The 19,500-nt window shown below is 45.7% G+C and overlaps 1 protein-coding gene across 11 annotated transcripts in view; it reads right to left on the bottom strand.

The window, feature by feature from the left end:
- Positions 1-610: 610 nt before the first annotated feature.
- Positions 611-19,500, bottom strand: part of PRRC2C (proline rich coiled-coil 2C) — a 68,952-nt gene continuing 50,062 nt past the window's right edge. For 6 of the 11 annotated variants that reach the window (XM_039730364.1, XM_039730363.1, XM_039730370.1 and 3 more), the window contains 11 exons: positions 16,075-16,282; positions 15,037-15,240; positions 14,223-14,344; positions 13,563-13,699; positions 11,413-11,647; positions 10,907-11,029; positions 9,184-9,402; positions 8,316-8,390; positions 7,061-7,164; positions 5,732-5,858; positions 611-2,450 (listed from right to left, as the gene is read on the bottom strand). In XM_039730364.1, coding sequence (XP_039586298.1) covers positions 2,184-2,450; positions 5,732-5,858; positions 7,061-7,164; positions 8,316-8,390; positions 9,184-9,402; positions 10,907-11,029; positions 11,413-11,647; positions 13,563-13,699; positions 14,223-14,344; positions 15,037-15,240; positions 16,075-16,282 — 1,821 coding nt within the window. In that variant the 3' untranslated portion in view covers positions 611-2,183. The remainder of the gene's footprint in view (positions 2,451-5,731; positions 5,859-7,060; positions 7,165-8,315; positions 8,391-9,183; positions 9,403-10,906; positions 11,030-11,412; positions 11,648-13,562; positions 13,700-14,222; positions 14,345-15,036; positions 15,241-16,074; positions 16,283-19,500) is intronic. The other 5 variants (XM_039730366.1, XM_039730365.1, XM_039730367.1 and 2 more) reach the window with 5 other exon arrangements.

Raw genomic sequence — 19,500 nt, 5'->3', positions numbered from 1 at the left:
GATCAAGTTCCTGGTGTTTGTGGGAAGCAAGGTCCCTCTGGTGGCCAGCTGAGCATGTCCCGCCTGTCCCCAGCCACAGCCCAGGGCAGGAGGCAGGGAAGGCTCAGCCTAGAGCTCCCTGAACTCCTGCTGATGCCTTGAGAGGCTCCCTGGAGCAGAGGCTGGGCACTGTTGGTTGCACTTTTTGGGCCTGAGGCTGCAGCGGTGTCCTTGGTTCTGGGGCTGGAAAAGGATTGGTTTGTGTGACTGAGCTGTGGAGAGAACTTTATATGAAATTCAGAGTTATAAACTAATGCAGTACAGAATCTGGAAAATATGAAAGCTCAAACTTGAGGCACCACTGTCACTCACTGGCCAATGGGACAAGCAGCATCATCCCAGCTCCCATCTGGAACAGCCCCCAGCTCCACCAGCTGAAATGGAATTCCCAGCAAATAATACCCCCAGGCTCCTGGGGCAAGTGGTGACCACATCCTGCGAGCCCTTGGCTGGAGAAGGGCTGGGAAAGTGCCAGGACACACCAAGGAGCTTCTGGGAGCATTTTCCTTCAGGAGCCTTTCCGTGGGAGCGCCGCTCTCCTCCCACAGCAATCACGAGAGCAGCCGGAGGCTTTATTTAGAGAATACTTTATTAGTTTCTGTAATCAAACCCATGTAAATAAGACCGTACATATTTCATACAGTGCGTTACCCCTGTACAAATGGAAAAAAAATTAAGTTTAACATTTCTAGACCAATATGGCTGTTAATTTCTGTACAATGCCAACTCACACTACAAGTGGGATACTTTTTTCCAAAGTTGACATCACAGCTAGTTTCCAAAAATTCAAATTATATATATATTTATATAAAAAGATAACCAATAGCAATTCACTAGGCATCAATAGCAGCAACAGCCTTTCCAGCTTCTGCAGTCATTTGAACAAAATTATACACATTAGACTTTCAACTCTTCCTTCCAAAAAACGTAAAAAAAAGAAAAAAAATCCCAGAAAAAACCAGCAAATTCTGCTACTGATGTGGTACCTGGTGCTTTTTATTAGCTTTTTCAATCATTGTCTGGAAAAAAACCTCTAGAATAACATTATTAAAAACAGCTCCAGTATAGCACAGTCACTACTACATATCATAAGCAGGTACAGGATATCTTACATTCACAGAAGTATCATACAGTACTGTCCTACAGCTAGAATACTAGAGGATACAATTAAAAAGGCATTTATTTGACTTGATTCTACTTTCCAGCACACTGTGGGCAAGGAGGTGGTGCGACGCAGCTCTGATATAAAGAATGCACCTTTGAGATAAAACTCTCGTTCATCTGATAAGGTTTCTTTTATTCTCGTGGCACAGTTTAAGTGCTCGTTGCTGTGTTACAGACAGAAACTGGAAACCGTTTAGGGACCACTCGCATCATATCAAGACAGCTGGACAGGGGTGAACGGAACAAATCTGACTATTGATGCAACGAACCTTCAACTCCAGGGGAGAGCCACTGGGGGGGCAGCGGGTGGAGAGGACACAGGTGGCCAAGTAGCTTTTTCATATGGTGATCTAAATGCAGTAAATTGTCATCCAAGCAGCAGCAGCCAGCAAAGCACTGCCTTCAGAGGGAAATCCACACTGCCAGTGTTACTGTGTGTTAGGTTAAGCCTCGCGTGGCAGATACGTGGATCCCTCTATTTATACAAGATAGAAGCTTCTTAAGTCACTAAAAACTTAACACACATTACTTGGCCCAGCACCATCTTCAGATCTGCATGTTCTCATACTCTCGGGTTTATAAAAAGATAAATAGCAGCTGAAGATCAGAGCCTGAAGGAAATAAGAAGTCATGGTGTCAGCTAGGAAATGCCTCCCCACCGCCGCTGCCTCTCCGTGCTGTGGCTTTGGGAAGCAGGCGGGTGCGAGCCAAGCGGGGCACACGCGTGTGGGACGTGCACACCCCAGAGCAGCCTTCATGCTGTTAGAGCAGACGTGAGCCCCGAGAGCCCGGGCTCAGCTGGGCACTGCAGCTGGCAGCACCACTGCAGCTGGCAGCACCACTGCAGCTGGCTTCTACGCCCTGTGGGGCTGCTCAGAGCCCGGCAGGGAGAGCAGGCTGCTCTTCATCTTCGGGCCACCAATTGATGTGCTGACACCTCACCCACCCTCCCCTCTCCCCCCTCCACAGGAACACAGCCTCTAAGATTTTGTTTCCTCGGTTTTGATTGCCTGAGGTTTGATTGGTCCAGTTCTAACAGGTTTCGGAGTGGCAGCAGGCGCAGGGGGGGCCTTCTCCTCGGCTTTGTCCTGGCAGACTCCTGGAGAGTCAGCAATTGCCTCGCTGGGTTTGCTCCCATTCTCCTCCACTTTGGGAGCTTTGCCTCCTATGGGTTTGTTCTGCTGCTGCTGCTGCTGCTCAGAAAAGAATCTCTGGGTGGACTGAAGGACCTCTGCTCTTTGCTTTGCCTTAAGAGAGGGAGAAAGTAAGTTTACTGAAGAGAGGGCACTGGAATTGCAGTGACTTCGTACGTATTTCCCATAAGAAAGGGGAAGGACTGACCGCAGTGGCCAGATTTTCCTAGACAGGCAGTGTCCTTCCTGCCCTGATGCCACCACATCTGGGTGCTTGGCTCCTCAGCAGCCGTTTAACATCATGCCTAGGCTTCCCTTGATCTTCCTAATCCTTCCCCAAAAAAGAGGATCAGGGACAACAGTTTGAAGTATTCACAAACCTCTTCTTACACCACTACTATTGCAGAGCTGTACGAGTACGAGCGCGCTGAGAGCAGCTCGAGCTGTGGCTCCCAGGAGCAGAGGGCAGCCAGGAGCAGAGGCAGCTGTGCCTGCACTGCCCCCTGAGCCCGAGGGCCACTCCAGCTGTCACTGCTGCCCTGCAGGGCACAGTCTGAGCACCCTGTCCCCTCCCGTGGCTCCGGGCACAGGCTGAGCCTGCACTGGCATGGGAATGAACTGGGGTCACAGCTGTGTTCTGGCTGAGCTGAAGCCTGATCTGCCTCCTGCTCTGAGCAATCCCAGGCAGCACAAACTGCCTGCCTGCCTTCTCTGCTCTGAATCCTACCAGCAACCCTGACCTGCACTGTGCAATTCCCTCTGTGACACCTCCAGTTACAGTTTTGATACTGATCAGGCCCTTCAGAGCAGCACTTGGCTTTCCTGCCCAGACTGCAGAGACTCCATCAAGAGTTCAATCATTCAGAAGTTGAACAATAAAGCCCAGTGCAAACACCCTTTTATTTTAAATTACAAAGGAGTATCTGAACACAAGGAACCCCAGCTACAATACAGGCACTAAACCTCCCTGTACCTCTGTGAATATTTTCTGCTATTTTACAAGAAACACACAACTGGGGGGCTGGGACACACACAACAGGGAGACAAAACAGCTAAAGTCTGGAACAAGAGGCCTTGGCTCTCATACTCTGTAGCTGTTCCAAGTAAGTCAAGCAGCAACAGAACAGAAAACAAACCTGTGAACTCTTGTTTGTAGGACTGCAGCAACAGCCTGATTTCACTGGAGCCAGATGGACACCTGAAACCTTTTGCCCAAATTTCAGCCATCCCCTGAGGTTAAGGCTGGATGACTTGATCACCAGTAACCAAGCGTGACAGAGTAACTCTCACTGCTCTCAGCAGTGTTTGCAGGAGACTAAAGACACCAAACCTGAGTCAGTATTTGCTCTGACTGGCCACATGCACACTCAGGACAATCTGTTCAGCATCACCTGGTAAGCATCTACAGGCTGCCTGAACTGGAGGTAAGAAATGGACCAACCACCTGGAACTGAAGGGTTAATCAGCCCTCCCCCAGCCATGCATAACCAGAACAACACTCCTGCTCTGACACCTCAGAGCACAGGTTCCAGGAATGGCAGCAGATGAAGGAGTCCCTAAGCACCATCTGTTCAAACACCTTTTCTGCAGCAGACAGGCTCAGTGTCCAGCAGTGTCCCCACACAGATGTCCCACCCTGCAGTCCTGCCTTGGAAGAAGAGTTTGCCTCGAACTGAAGGGTCCCAAAGTGCTGTAACAAGTTAGGGTGACTGCCATCACCTGCTTCAGCAATGCAGCCCCCTGCTCTGCAGAGTGCACCAGCTACTGCATTCTAGCACAGAGAATTCAAACCATGGGGAAAGACTCCCCAGAGTCCCCAAGGAGTGGGGCTGGCTGGAACAGGAGGAGCTGGGGCTGAAGGGACAGCTAAGAGCCAGGTGTGCAGCCTCACTGCTCATTCAAAGATAACCAGGCTCCTGACACCTCACTCTGCCTAGCACAGCAGTGGCAGCTCCACAGCTGCTGACCACGAGACTGCTTGAGACAGGAACTCCCTACAAATATTTTAGTCTAAAATTCTTATTAAAAACCACCAGGGCTCAGAGAAGGTCTGTGTTCAGCTGTTAGGAGCCTGGCTGCTGGCTCGGGGTGCAGAGGCACTTTCTGAAGCCACGACTTGCAGCCACATGCCTGCCCTGGGAGCTGTCAGACTGAACTGCTGTTCACAGCACTGCTGTTCACATACTGACCTGCACGTCTCGTTCAGCCTTCAGCGCAGCCTGGGCCTGAGTGCCTCTGGCTCCAGGCACTGATCCACAAGGACCTCTGGCCACACGTGGTAACTGAGGGGGGCTCATAAGGCCTGTGCTCATCTGAGACGGCATCTGACTATGCAGAACTACCGGCAGCCTCTGAACAGGCGCTGGGAAGGTGTTAGTAAATGGGGCTCTTACCAATGGAGGGAGCAGGTTAGGCTGGGAGAGCATCTAAGTGGGGGAAAAACGACAAAAAGAGACATTTCTCAATTAGAAAATTGCCAACTCGACTGCACGTTGGCATTATCTTAAAGGGGGAAAAGCTGCTGCTCTGCTATGAAATGAATGTCAAGAGAACAGGCTTGAACTGCAAAAGCAAAAGAGCCCTGCAGTGCTGCTGTGCCTGAAAGCAGCACCAACAACTTCAACCCAGCTTGTGAGCAGGGAGAAGACCCTCACAAGGCAGTGGAGCAGTCACTGGTAAAAGGCAGCCCCAGGAAGGTGAAGCAGTTTCTGCCACTGACAATCCAGAAATCAAAGCTCAAGTCCTGCAGTCCAACACTCCAAATACTAAAAGGAAGACAGAAATATCCTACACTTTTAGAGAGGCTACATTTCCCTAGCAGCCTGGCTCCAGCCACCTGCAACAGAGGTGCACCACCCTTGTAAGCTGTGCTCCCTGGAATGCCACAGCAGATCAACCCCTCTGCCACCAGCCCTGCCTTGTATGGACTGTGTGACCCCAGAGATCCTTTCCACCCTGAACTGCTCCTTCCTTACTTCAGAGCTGCAAACCTGCTTTGTCTTTACACATGGAAGATATGCACTGGGACCCTTCTGAGACACGAAGGCCATGGCCTGTTTCTGCAGGACAAGGTGCATTACAGCTGCCTGGGGAAGCCACAACACCATCTGTTCTACATCATTCACAACTTGCATTAAATTCCTCAACGTCCACAGAACTCAAAATTAAACACCACAAAAGCAGCACTACTTGTCAAAATTAAACACCACAAAAGCAGCAAGATCAGAGGGGTAATTTTTTGCTTTGATCTTGAAATCTGGTTTCTTACACCATTTCATTTTAAGGATTCTATTTTGTATCTCCCCATGATAAAGCCTGAGGAGACAGAGTTGAGTCAGAGCCACCAGGTGAAACAGAGGAACCAATCTGTTTGCAGCAAGCCACCAATCACCTACCTGTGGTGCAAACTGTGCAGGAAAGGGCTGTGTCATTCTCACAGCTGCAGCTGCTGACTGGAACTGCTTCTGGTAGACAATGCTGTTCATTTTATTGGACTGATTGTTAGGACTTGTAGAACTGGCACTAAAAGAAAGAACTCCAGTTAAAATCAACTGCTTTCATTCAGAGGATGTTTCTGCCTCTAGTTACAACTTAACCAGAAATTCAGCACTGCAGTGGGGAAGAATGAATCTCTGAATTTAAAAAATAAAGTGTGCAACGTTTTCTATATAGAAGCTTCTACATGCAAAACCCCTCAGAACTTAAAGAGAAAGCATAATCAGAAATATTCAGGCTATGAAGAGGTTCCAGGGTATGTCCGTATGAAAGAGCCCTTTCCCCAAGCACTGATGACACAAACACTGATGTTAGATTTGTGATGTTAGCTGTACTTTCCATCCCTGCTATCTTATGTTCAGTCCTGCTCCTTTGCAGTCACTCTTTGCTCTCTCATGGCAAGTTCAGAGCTTGTCCCAACAGGCACTGAACATGCAGCTGCTTCTACTCTGACCTGCTGTCCATGTTTCAAAATGCACTTGAACAGATTTAAAGAATTCACAGAAAATGCTCTCCCTGTTTTATCTGGCTAACGTGACCCTCCACTAAAACTTCCAAGGTGTTGAATCACCAGGAATTACATGAAGCTTGACTGATTATCTGGGGGAAGGGCAGCAAACAGCCCTCAAAGAGAAAAGAGTGAAGAGAAAAAGAAGAAAGAGTGAACAGCCTTTTTCAGGAAACAGAGCTTGCCTTGCAGAGTTCTTGTGCAGAGGGTGTGGGTGATGCACTCCTGGCAAAATGAGCACAGGGGCACCAGTGGCAGGGACACCAGCTAAGCTCCACACACACCAGTATTTTGTAAGCTTGGAGGAATCTGTTTTGTTTATTAATTTCATTTGTGAGCAGCTTACAGACCTGGCAACAACACTTACTCCTCTAACAGAGTTGTTGCCATAATTGCTGTCTAAGCCTTTAAGTGTTTTTTACTTTCAACATCACAGTTCTGATTACAGCTTTATCCCAAACTACATCTTTCCTGTCACTTCTTGTTTAGCTTCATTTACCCAAAAAAGTATTTTTCACCTTTTATTTCAGAGCCATTTCCTTCTGTTTAAGTACAGCAGATGTGCTGCCCTACTGGAATGCTGCTCCTGAGCTCAGATCAAGCAGTGTCTCGTGTATCAGTGGCCCCTCACCTCACACCTCCCAGAAAAGGCTGCTCATGCATGACTAGGTACATTTTCGAGCTCTGGTTTTAAGGAATTTTGAGCTTAAGGGAGATTTACCGGAAGGGACTGGAGGTTGGAGTAGTGCTCCTGCCAGTAACTGGTGGTGTTCCAGGTTTAACATCAATGCCACCTCCAAAGGCCTTCAGGTCCATTTCTGATATCTGAAAAACACAACAATTGACATGTTAATTCTAATTAAAATAATTACATTTGCTAAGCAGCTGTTAGCTTACCTCAATGAAAAGAGGTCACTTAAGTGGAGATGAAAGTCTGACTGCAGAACAGCCTCTTATAATTAGGACAGGCCCAGCACCACAAGCACAATTTTCTGTGTACAATTTTCCTGCCCTATCTTGCACTTGCAGCAATGGTATTGGCTTTCTAACTTGTTCCTCCTGCATAATGACAGGAGGTTTGAGAGTCATTTCATCTATTTGGCCCTACAAAAAAGAAAAAATACATGTTTTGGAGTTGAGATCTCCTTATCCAAGACTCCCATCTCAGGTACCACATGAAAATATTTAGAAATAATCCTGAAAAATGCTGAGAAGAAGAATACCACTAAACAGTCCAGGTCTATAAAAATAAACAAACCCAAAGCACAGCAAAAATGGAGCTGTCATTCATGCAAAACAATCTCCAGACTAACTGGAGCAATGACTCTTGATTGCTGTTTTGCAGATACACTCAACAGAATAAATTTGTCTTTGGAACGGTGTAATTCCACACATGGCCATGAAGCATAACAGTAACAATAAATCACTTAAAAATGAGAGGCTGTTTTAAGTTAACTTTCTTTAGCAGCAACATGATGGGAATCTCAGAGCAGGGCAGGAAAGTCACCTAAGGCCAGCATCCCACTGCAGCTCTTCCCTCATTTTTTGCTGAAATGAGCGATCATTTTCCAGTGACAACTGCAGCAACAAACATGCTGCTGCTTGCAAAATGGGCTCCTAACAACTGCCAAGCTGAAAAGATTTGGCCAGAACCCATGAAAGTAGAAAACTGCACCGTGCAAAAACCACCGTACACACTCTGGAGGTGAGGAGATGCAATCTTCTCCTAAGTGGTCTGAAATTCTGGTTGCATTAGTGTCCAAGATGTGGAATTAACCCCCGAGATTTTTCTTATCACAGCTGTAAATCACTGGGACTGTGGGGTTATTTTATATTCATAACCACCCTAAAACCGAGGCCAGAAGCTGCAGGGATTTCAGATGCAGAGGTGGATCAGCCCCTGAGGAGGGGCGACCTCGCTGCTCCTGCCAGCCAGCTGAGCTGTGTCCATGTCCAGGGTGTCACCCACTGCTCACCTGGAAGCGGACTGCAACTGCCGAGGGCTGCACACTATCCGAAAATCCCCGGTGCCTGTAAAGCTGGGATTCCATCTAAGACAAGAGACCTTGTGATTGGAAGCCAGCTCCACACATCCCCTCATTAGCAATTACCTTAGCAGCTTCACATAAAGGAGAGGAGAGAATTCCCCCCATGATATACAAGTTTCTTGCACTGTTTTAGTGTTATTTCCTTCCTGGACCTGTCGCTCAGTTTTCCTGAGCTGCAAGACCAGTCTTTTCGTTTTTCATTACAGAAAGATCTTGTCTTGCATACAATGCTACATTCTTAATATACACCATGCTGTGCTGCTCAGAGAGGCAGAACCCAGCAATAATAATAGAGTTTAATTCTGGTTTAAGGTCATGGCTGATACAGAGTCCACTGAAGGTCCTAGAACTCTCCATTTTGCACTGGAAACCCTTGAACCCCAACAGCTTAATCTGGTTTGAGTCCAGAAGCAAAGCAACAAACTCAAGCAGGCCCAGAATCTGCCACCACCAGCTCTGAGAGAGTTGTGTTGCTCCCCTGCTGCTCTAACAACATCCCAGTACTGTTTTCCATATGGCTTCTGCATGAAACCCCCTACTAGTCCATGGTGTCACTATCAAACCAGGTATTCCTGCAGTGCAAATGGACCAGCACCAAGCTAGCTACAAAATCTCAGCTACATGCACAGACCCAGTGACTCAGGCATTAACCCTGACTGGCTTTTTTATCTTCTAAAGCTGAGGCAGATTTTTAAGATGCAAGAAGTCAGCACAAGTTGCTGTCCTGGTTACATAAACCAAAAACCAGCTGTGCTGCACATTAATTTGTGTCCTGTAGCTGTGGCAATGTTTTTACCTTCCCAGTTGCAGCAATCATGCTGTGCTGAGTTCCTGCTGGGATCAATCCTCTGAAGGGCTGGGTCACCTGGGCAGGTCTGCTCAGGTTTTGAGCCTGAGCTTGTGGTGGGGTGTGCTGTAGTGGTGGCTGCAGGGACTGGGGCAGGGCTATCAGTGGCTGTGCTGTGGATCCAAAGTTGGGCAGGGAAATCTGTGAGCCTGGCAAAGGTACTGTCACCTGGAGAGAGAGCACAAAATCACCAGTAACAGAGACACAAAGGCCATGATGTCACTGTCATTACTAGCTCTAGTTTAGCTCTACTTCAGCTTTATCTCAGGCAAAAAGCTTAATGAGTTTGTATTTAACCATAATGCTGCAAGCAAATAAATAAATTTATTGCTCAGTTTGCCTTTACAATCAGTTCTAATGGCATTTGGGTCTTTGCTTTTCAGAAACAAATGTGCATGAGATCTCCTGCCTCCAACATCATTCAACATGATTTCCCTGTGTGACAGGGAAATGTAATTCAACTCAGAAAACAAAAACAGAACAGAACAACCAGTTTGGGAGTGAGAGGTACAGGGCAGGACTGGCTTATTTGCTTACTTCAAATAATTCTAGTCATCAAAAGACAGTGGGATAAAAATTAGATTTTACTGTCCAGGAGTTCCAACAACCATCAGCTTGAGCTTAAAAACAGTGCCAAAAATACACAGCCTGTCCCTTGCTTACATTTACCATGAGTGCTGTGGGCTGAAAACAGCAGAGAGTGGTCGTGATAAACACAGAAATACAACAGCAGTGACCTGACTGGCAGGAGTTACTGCATCTCTTGGTCTGACAATCCACTACCTGCAAAATCATATTCGAAGTGTGACAAGGAGAATCCTTAGAGATTCCCAAATGTGAAAGGCTTACTAGGATTCTGCTCTGAAGGTGACAGATTAAAATCAGAGAGACAGCCAGAACTGAACACACTGAAAGTAGCAACTCTTCTAAAAGGTCCTTAAAACTGTGCTACATTTCCAACAGACAACATCCAATCTCTTACAACTCTTCTAGATTTCTGTCCTGGCAGCTTTTCCTGTGTAGGAGGTAGGCTATTATAATAAATCAATCCATCACAAGTTTGGTTTTGAAAGCCATTTCAATTAAAAAAAAAACAACCAGAAGATGGAAACCACTAGACAGTGTCCTGTAAATATGACAGAATGCTTGCAGAGAGTAATTTAGCAGTTCTTTCACAAAAGAGTGAAAAAGCCTTCAAATCAGTGGAGTTACTTTACTGAAGTGGCTGTCCTGCATGATCACCTGTCTGCTGACTTCTCAGTGATTTTCTATGAGCACTGCAGGGTTCCAGCTCACTGAGAACTGGTATTAACAGTCAGGCTGCTCTAAGCACCTGGACTTTGCCTCTCTCTCTCCACCACTCCTGCTATCTGCTTCCATAAAGGCATCACATGCCTTAGTCAATTAGCAACAGCACTGTGCCAATTAAGTATCTGCCCATCACTGAAAAATGAACTATTCAAGAGAAGGATGCCAGGGACAAATGATCAACATGAACTGCAGGCCATCCAACCTCTGAGCCACTCAGTTTGTGCAGTGCTGCTGCTGCAGCCCTCCTTCTCTGTTAACATTGCAATTTTATTTTGGAAGAATTAAAGGTTGTCTCAGCCCTCCCCTCTATTCCCACCAACCACGACATGCTTTTAGGAAGAATACAATGTAGGAAATTTACCATGCCATAGTTTACCTGCTGGAGAGCACTGGGAGACTGTGCAGTGTTGTAGAAATTGCTCTGGCCAGGCTGCTGAACTTGCCCAGAGTAGAGATTTGAAGCCTGAGTGAGGGTAGCTCTGGCCTAGGAAGAGAAGAGACACCTCCCATCAGGAGCACTCAGGAGAGCAGCTCTGTGGTGCAGCAACCAGTGCCACAGAAACCCCAGCAAGGGAAGCTGACAAATGTGAAGGTTTCACTTTGTGATAAAGCTCTCATTTGCAGCTGGTGGAGCAGCCCTTAATCACAATTTAGAGAACTTAAACCTGAAGCTCTCATTAATGACAGAAGCACAAGGAGCCCTGTAATTTGGGGAACAAGCCTCAATTCAGAGATTATACTAATGTACATTTATTAAATTAAAAGAACATTCTCCTCCAAGTGCTTTAAGTTTCCTGCCACCCAAGCTGAGCAGGACCTGATGTCCTGTACCCAGTGCAGAAGGGCTGCATGGGGAGCATTTCCTACCTGCAGGATGTGTGTGTCAATCAGCTGAGAGCCTCCCAGCCCTGAAGCCTGGCCAAGCTGATGCTCGTACAGGATAGGAATAGGCTGAGTGTTGGAGGTCTGCTGGAATGCCAGGCTGGACTGTGCCTTAGCCAGCTCCTGGTGCTGCACTGCTGGGAAGTTGTGTAAGGCTGTGCCAGACAGAACCACTGGTGATGGCTGAGACAAACCACTCTGCATGAAAGCTTGCTGGGATCTGCAAGAGATTCAAGCGTCGTTCAGAAAAATTCTGACAGAGCTCAACAATGAGCCACCAAAAATGAAGAGCACAGCTTATATTCTTTAAACAGAATTAGGATGCATAGCTCTATTGAACACTTTTTCACCCGATAAAAGTAGATTGTTTTCAATTTACTCTGCACACAACAAAGTAACAGCTGCTACTAAAGGCCACAGGAAAAAATAATGAAGCTTCTTACTAAAATCTTAAATCACAATTATCTATTTAGATTTTCATGCTGCAATAATTCTTGGATAATTAACTGTAACACAGAAAAGCTGCCAGTTCTTAGTTCATGTGCTTCAAGGTGGGATGGGGAAGGATGTGTGAACAGCCCCACTTAGTCATTAAAGGAACTGCTTTGTTCTCTTGACTCCACAGTCCAACTTCTAATACAGCTTAAATCACTGGCTGCTTGCTTCCAAACATGGTTGTCCAAATAAATGTTTTGATTTCAAAAGACCTCACAGCCTTTAATTTTAACCAGCTATTCAATTCCTCTGTCAGCAGCATGGGAAGTTGCAGTTGTTTAAAGAAGACCAAAGCCAGTACAGCAAAGCACCACAGATGGGTTTAGTCCATCAGAAGGATTTATCTGAACATCTTCAACAGGAACTTGGTGAGTAGCCACCTTCAGACTGAAGAATCAAGAGTTTTTAACTAAGTGCTCCTCTCAAAGCTTCTGAGCTCAGAGGAGTGTTTCTGGTGTAAAAACACCTTTTACTTTACCTGGTGCTGGCCATGTGTGAGCACAGCACTGCTCCTGCTCGTCTGCTGGCGTGGTGGGTTTGCTTGTGCCCACACCTGGGAGAGCTTGGCTCTGCACCCTCCTTCACTGCAGAACACTCTTACAGCCACCCTCTGAGCACTGGGAAAACTCTTCCAGACTGGATGCAGAGGACTGGCTTCAATGGAGCCAAAACTTCTTTCACAAGTTTTTATTTAGCTCACTTTTAACTTTTGGATATAATGTTTGAAACCAGCAACCTGTACATCTCCAAGCTTATCCTCCTCTGCACATTTTCCATGTGGGAGAAGCACTCAGACTGTTAGAACTCCATTAATGCCATGTTTGTGTGTGATCAGATTTATTTAATCTGGACCACATGCCAGCCTGATTGTGTTTCTGCAATTAGCCAACTGTTTGCAACAGCTTTTGTCAGCTGTAGCAGGACAAGCAATCTTTGGTCCCACAAAGTCAGCCAAGCACCAAAGTCAGGATACAAATGTGGTTAATTAAACCTTCTGTGGCCTCAGCCCTCTACAATGCAACAAGCAGACTTAACTACAGCCCATGCAAAACCCTCTAATTAAACTTCCAAAGAGCCTTCTCAAAGTGGAACCACCAACATTTGTCAGAATTACACTGCTGGGAAGCAGCTCTCCTAGGAAGTGCAAGGAAGCTTTGAGAGGCTTACAGTGGAGTCTGTCTGGCTATCAGGGCCATTGCAGAGACACTGGTGCTACTGTCACCTTCTGCAGCAAACAGAAAACATTCTGAAACACACCATGCAGCTCCTCACACATCTGCAATGAGGTTTTTACTACTAGGAGCTCAAACTGGAACTTCACAGTGTTTCAAGACTCCAGTGTTGGTTTGATTAGAAAAAACAAATTGCTGAACTAAAGGGACAGAAATTTTCTGTTCTCTTAGTATGACAGACTGATGCTCAGCTCTTTAGCCTGGGTTCCTACAGATATCATGCATCATTTTTTAACCCAGATTTCACAACTACAAGGCAGACAATGTGCATAGAGTTCTCAGACAGAAGAGACTTTGGGGAAGACAGCACGATGAGGCAGCTATGGAGCACAGAACACAAGGTTGCAGGGAACTAATTTAAATAATTCTGACACTAAAACACCAAATAAATGTGCATATGCTACCTACCTGTAAGGTTGTAAGGAGGAATTGAACAACTCCTGGGCTTGTGAAACAGCTGGTGCTGCTCCTAAACTCAGCTGAGCTTGATGCTGTCCTTGCAGAGGTGCATAGATGGGGATGGGGATCTGCTGAACTGAAGCAGGCTACATAGAAGAGAAAACATCAAAATTAAGTTAGAAAAGCTACAGCTGAATGTGTGTGAGGATTTGTGTAACATTATGAAAAGTAAAATAAGAATGTCAAATCCCAAGGCTGCATGCAGAGCTAGTATTGCTGCTCTCATGAAAATTACTTTCTAGTTAAATTTTATACTTTTCCTCACAATCAACCAGCAGAAACTGAGTGAAATATTCAGATCTGCATATAAAACAACTGCTTGAGATTGCATATAATTTTGTATGACAGAAGCTGAGTAAGCCTGCACTCACATGGCCACAGAAACACCTCCCAGGAATATAAAGTTTCCCATACATTTGTGAGTGGAAGCTCATTCTCTCAACTTCCATGGCAAACAATCAAGCACTGCCTGCATGCACCAGGACAGACAGCAAGGGCAGGCATGACCTCATTTTTTGCAGTCTTTAGTCTCACTCTCCCCTGCCCCCATCACTTTAAAGGCAATATGGACAGGGAAGGAAACAAAGTGAATGAGGAAGCCCCAAATACCTGAGAGAGGCCTGGCTGGAAGCCTTGCTGCTGGGCCAGAGAAGGTGGAGCCAAACGTGCATGCTGGGTATTGAACAGGTGACTTGTATCCATGTAGAATGCTGGGATTTGAGCTGCAGTACCTCAGGAAGAGCAATACAATTAGCACCTGATGCCCAACACCATTCCTCTAGAAAGGTTTTCATCAAGAATTAGAGGTGCAGCTACTGTCAGTCCTTCCCACTGTAACAGCTACCAGAGGGCCTGGGAGAAGGAGCAGCACTGGAGAGCTGGGTGCCTCAAAAGCTTTGGTTTCTTTTCCAATTCACCCCCAGAATCTATCAGTCTTGCACAGGTATCATTAATCCCACACCATTTTGGAGAGATGAACAACAGATTCTGGGCAAAAATGGCATTTGGATGAAGGAAGGGTAAGAATGTGTTACACTGCCATGTAATTTAACTAGACTGTTAACTAGATGTAGGATTTTCCCTAAAGAAAAAATGCTACAACTCTCAACTACTGTAGGATTTTAAGAAAGAAAACTAAATCACTCCTGGTCTTAAATAGCAATTTACAATTCTGCAACAGAAAATTGGTACATTAAGAGACTCAAACTTGCTTTCTTCAACAAACTATACAGCACTACCTTTGTACTTCCTGATAAAGCAGTGCAGATTTAGAGTAAGACAATTAGTGAATCTGAGTACAGAACACTCTTTATCATTCTGTCTTTACTGCAGAGCAAAAACCAGAACCAAATTAAACTCTCCAGCTTCAAAATTTAAAAAAAAAAAGGCAGATGTGTGGCTTCTCAGGCACAAACACCATTACCTGCTGCAGACTGAGACACATAGACCTGGGGACTTTGCTGCTGCTGGGCAATGAGGGATGGCATGCAGCTCAGCTGGGAGAAGTGGCTGGCAGAAGCCAGGCTGCTTGTCTGCAGCTGCTGGGGTTTCACTTTGCAGATATTAGGAGGGTCTGAGGTGCTTGCAGTCTTCGTACTCAGTGAAGAGGTTGTGTATGTTCCAGCTCCTAGGAGGAGAGAAGCAAGGGATGCAACAATCAAAGACATTTCAGAGCCTCATCATACAGAGGTCAGTTTTGGGACAGCTCAGTGAGCACAGCCACAACTGGTAAAGCACACTGAAACCTAATGCAGCTGTTTCCACCAACACAAGAAAAACGTGGAGCCAATTCTGTTGAGTTCACTGTGGAAAGTGCTGCAACCCTGATACATCTCCCTCCTCAGGCACAGGAGCACACAGAGGCACTGAAGGAGGCAGCCTGGTCAGTTATTCAACAAGACACTGCAACCCACAGTGGCTGTGCCTCTCATGGAGATTTATTTTATTTATTTATTTAAGGCATGAAGACTTAACCAGATTTATCATCTTTTGTTTCCTGCCAAGGACCAAGGTGGCAACCAAGCACAGGTTGTGAAGGCAGCTGGACATTTGCTCTGCCCTTTGCAAATAGGTTTTGGTATGAGTTCTTGAAGCTTTAACTTAAAAAGCAGGAGTACAAATAGAAGTAAAACAGCAAAATTATCCTCTGCCCCAAAATCTACCTGCTTGCCTCTATTTGGCTGAACAAAATGAAACCAGCAGACAAGAGAAGTCTACCTCCTCTTTCAAGTCCATTTAAGTAGCTTAGGCAGAGAGTAGCTCAGTATTATTTTCAGCTGACTGAAGTGGAACAGGTGAAGTCAGTTTAACAGCTTATTTGGGAAGCTGCTGCTCAGATCTGACAGTCCATCTCTAGCACAAAGCTTTTGTTAGCTTTGCATTAAACAATTCCAAAGGGAACCCTCGAGAAACATAAGCAAGGAACAACACAAGGGGACACTACTGCTCTGACAGGTGGTACCTGAGAGGGACGTTGTGGGGGTAACTGAGGCCACAGGAATAGGAGGCATTGATGCACTTGAGAAAGAGCTGTAAGTGCCACTGCTTGGCCCAGTGTTGCTGCTGCTGCTGCTGCTGCCACCAGCAATGGGAGACGCTGCTGAAGTCACTGGTGAACTCTTCTCCCCCATGTTCGGGGAATTCTCCCATGCTTTGCGTGCAGACTCCATCTATTTAAAAGAAAAAAACAATTCCTCATCTATTAGGAAGTTTCAAGCAGTCGCTGCTCCTCTTTTAACAGTTCTTTTCAGTTAAAAGGCAACAGGGGCTTCATGCGAGCCTCTTTTGGAAGTCGCTGTCATCGTGCAACTCTGTTCATGCAAAAAGCAAACAGCCTCAAGTTGGAGCTGCTCATCTGTTCCAACTGTACCACATGTGCACAGTTCATCTTAACAGCCAATGCTCAAAAGAGAATTCACTCACACTAATTTGGCTTGGTTTTGTTTGACATGAAGAGCAAAGACACAGTGAGCAAAAGAAAGGGAAAACCCCTTCTAAATATTTCCATCAAGTCCTTTACTTCCAAGTTACTTGGGCCATTGAAATGAAGCAGCCCTTTGCTTTCTTGGTCAATAATCCACTTTGAGTGACCACCAAAGATACCTACTGCACACTTCAGTGAACATGACAGCAGTCAAGTTTAGATTTCCAAAGCAACTACTGCTCAAGAAGCAACCACAAGCTGACACAGCTTGTGTGCGCTGCTTTATGTTAAAGCTAAAAAATGCTTCATGCTCCTCTATTTCTATAATTATGAGTTTATGTCTTGCACAGCAAGGGAGATGAAACTTTAAATATCATAGACACAGTTACCTTCCCCCAGAAGTGGAAACAACCACTGTTTACTGCAGCCAGTAAAATCTAATTCTTGCTATGTTAGCCCCGCAACACGAAATCCAAATTGACACTTCTGAGGGTCCAGTGAGCAGGAAATATTAATGTTCAGACTACACTCACTAATTTAAAAGCTCAAACATGATCCATGGACTTCTGCACAACCTTCAGGTGTCTCCAGTGGAAACACAAGTTTTGCTAGCAGAGCTGAAATTGCTCACTGCAAGTTTTTTGAGGGCAGGTGCTGCCTTTAGTGGTGGATATTAAGGGGCAAACATACACTCACCACACATCTGCCCTCACTGCCTGCTCCAGAGCCCCCCCAGCTGGGACCTGCAGTCTCTCAAAGCCACACCTGTCAGCCTGCCCTGCTTTACACGAGTTAGGCAGAGTCTGGACAAACCAAACATGGCTTAGGTTATTTGTCTAGATGCTTCAGAAATGATAAAAAAGCAGAGCAGTATCAAAAGAAGTGGGTCCCAGGTGATCAATACACACCCAAGTGGAAAATGAGGTTCTGGATACCTGAAGAGAATAAAGGGGGAGGAGTGAAACTTAGTTACACATTAAGTCCTCTGGGGGCAAGTCACCTGTTTTCATTTTTGGGATCATCTTCCCTAGTAACCATTCACTGTTTCCCCTCCACAACATTTTCCTCCAAACTGGTTCTTACAGACAAGGCAAAGTTCATTCATGATTGATGTGCTGGAAAGGATCTTGTTTAGGTGTACTGCACTGGCACTGAGACAAAGTGAGTAGGTACCTGTGACTGTCAGGCTAGAGAAGGTGTAGAAGGTTCTATGTTCACTGGTTTTCATGATGTCCTGGACAAACTATTGATAGCAAAAGCTACACACTGTATTTGTCACATCTAGAGCATATCACAGAGTCCTGAAGTTTTCTTTTGGAAAGCCTCTAGCAACCTCTAACTTTTATAAGCTAGGAAAAAAGATGCAAGAGAGAGATTGGTACTCTAGGAATGCCTATTCAGCACCATCTACAGACCAGATATGGAGGTTTAAGAGGCTCTAAATTAAGTGAGACTGGGGACAGTGTTGTAGTTTCACTGCTCAGGGAGAAAGGAGGGCAATAAGGAGGGAGGGACCATGGCCGGCTGAGGCTTCTCTTCACTGATCCACTGGGACCTGCACACTGCAGAACAGTCCTGCCCATGTCACCCAAAACCTCCACTGGAGACACACCCCAGTGTGCCTTTCCTTAAACACACCAAAGTCTCAATGCTTAGAAGAAGAAAGTTCAAACATTTCAGTTTCTTGACCAGATGCCTACAGAGGAATTTTAGATGAAACCTGGGACATGAAGAGGGCCAAGCAGCTCAGTTTGAGATTGCTTTGGACTTTCTTCTGCTCAGCACCTTACCTATAACAGCCCTATGAGCCAAGTCCTTAAGAGGATGACTGAGTAAAGGTGTCTTTAGCAAAGTTACTCCAAGGAAACAAGATCTCAAAAAGGCTCCCCATACGAGCACCTTGTACCTCCACTGAAGAATGATGCCAAGCAGTGGGAGCAACTGTGGCCAAGTGCCCTTCAAGTCTCCTCACAGACAGCTTTCTGTGACAGGGAACGGAGGGAAGAGCAGGTGCAAGGATTAATCCATTATGCAGGCAGAACCTGGACATTTTGTTCTTTTAAGAAAATGAAAGAAATGCTTTTCTCTCTCCTGCTCCAGAAGTATCTTTTGAAAAATGCAAGGGCTGTACTGGAAGAGGATGACAAAGAGCAGAGCTGTGCCTGCTGTGACAGTGACAGTCTCACTGTGTGCTTCAGAACAAGCCTGCTGCCTTCTGTGTTTGTGCACAGGAGGTAGAGCTCCAGTGACTGGAATGAAGAAATCAGGGACAAAGCTGCTTCCAAACAGCTTTCCATCCAGATTTCAGTCAGAGGGTTCTTCAAGATAGCCTCAAAACATGGATCTTTGACCTGTTTTGTTACCACACATCCAAAAATCTATCATCCACTGAGAAATCACTGACAAGAGCAGGAAAAGAAATGCAGGATGACTGACACAGACACCACAGGTTGCTCTGTGACTGGGCAGTGTCCCACACTTTGAGGTAACTTTCAGGTAACTTTGAGCCCTACCTGTATGACAGAGGATTCCATCTCCAGCTGCCAAACAGCCAGAGAACAGAACAACACTTTCAGACGCCAGAAAGTCACGTTAGGATAATTCATTACACAAGAATGTACCAGAAACCCAGTTTTTAAAAAACTATTTCTCCCTCCACAGTGCTCTCCCCATTTCTTTAGGTCTGCTGTTTGAAAGAGGTGTTATACTCTTTTTAGGAAATAAAGTGTTAACAAAAGAAAAGCAAAGATTCAACATGAGAACAAGAATATTTCTCATCTGTAGAGAACACAAGCAAGCAGCTGTCAAACCAAGTCTCACTGGGATTGACAAGCAAGTTCCTCCAAAGCATTAGCTCTGCATCCAATCAAGTTTCATTTCTTCTTTTAAAAACTTAAGACAAACTAAGGTCAAACACCACTATTCCTTAATACCAGAAGCAGCAACAACACTTCTACTGGCTCA

The sequence above is a fragment of the Passer montanus genome, unplaced genomic scaffold (genome assembly GCF_014805655.1).
Source record: "Passer montanus isolate IOZ18808 unplaced genomic scaffold, ASM1480565v1 scaffold71, whole genome shotgun sequence".
NCBI classification, from domain to species: domain Eukaryota; kingdom Metazoa; phylum Chordata; class Aves; order Passeriformes; family Passeridae; genus Passer; species Passer montanus.
Note: the sequence above shows the minus strand (reverse complement) of the source record. Positions and strands in the feature narration are given on the sequence as shown.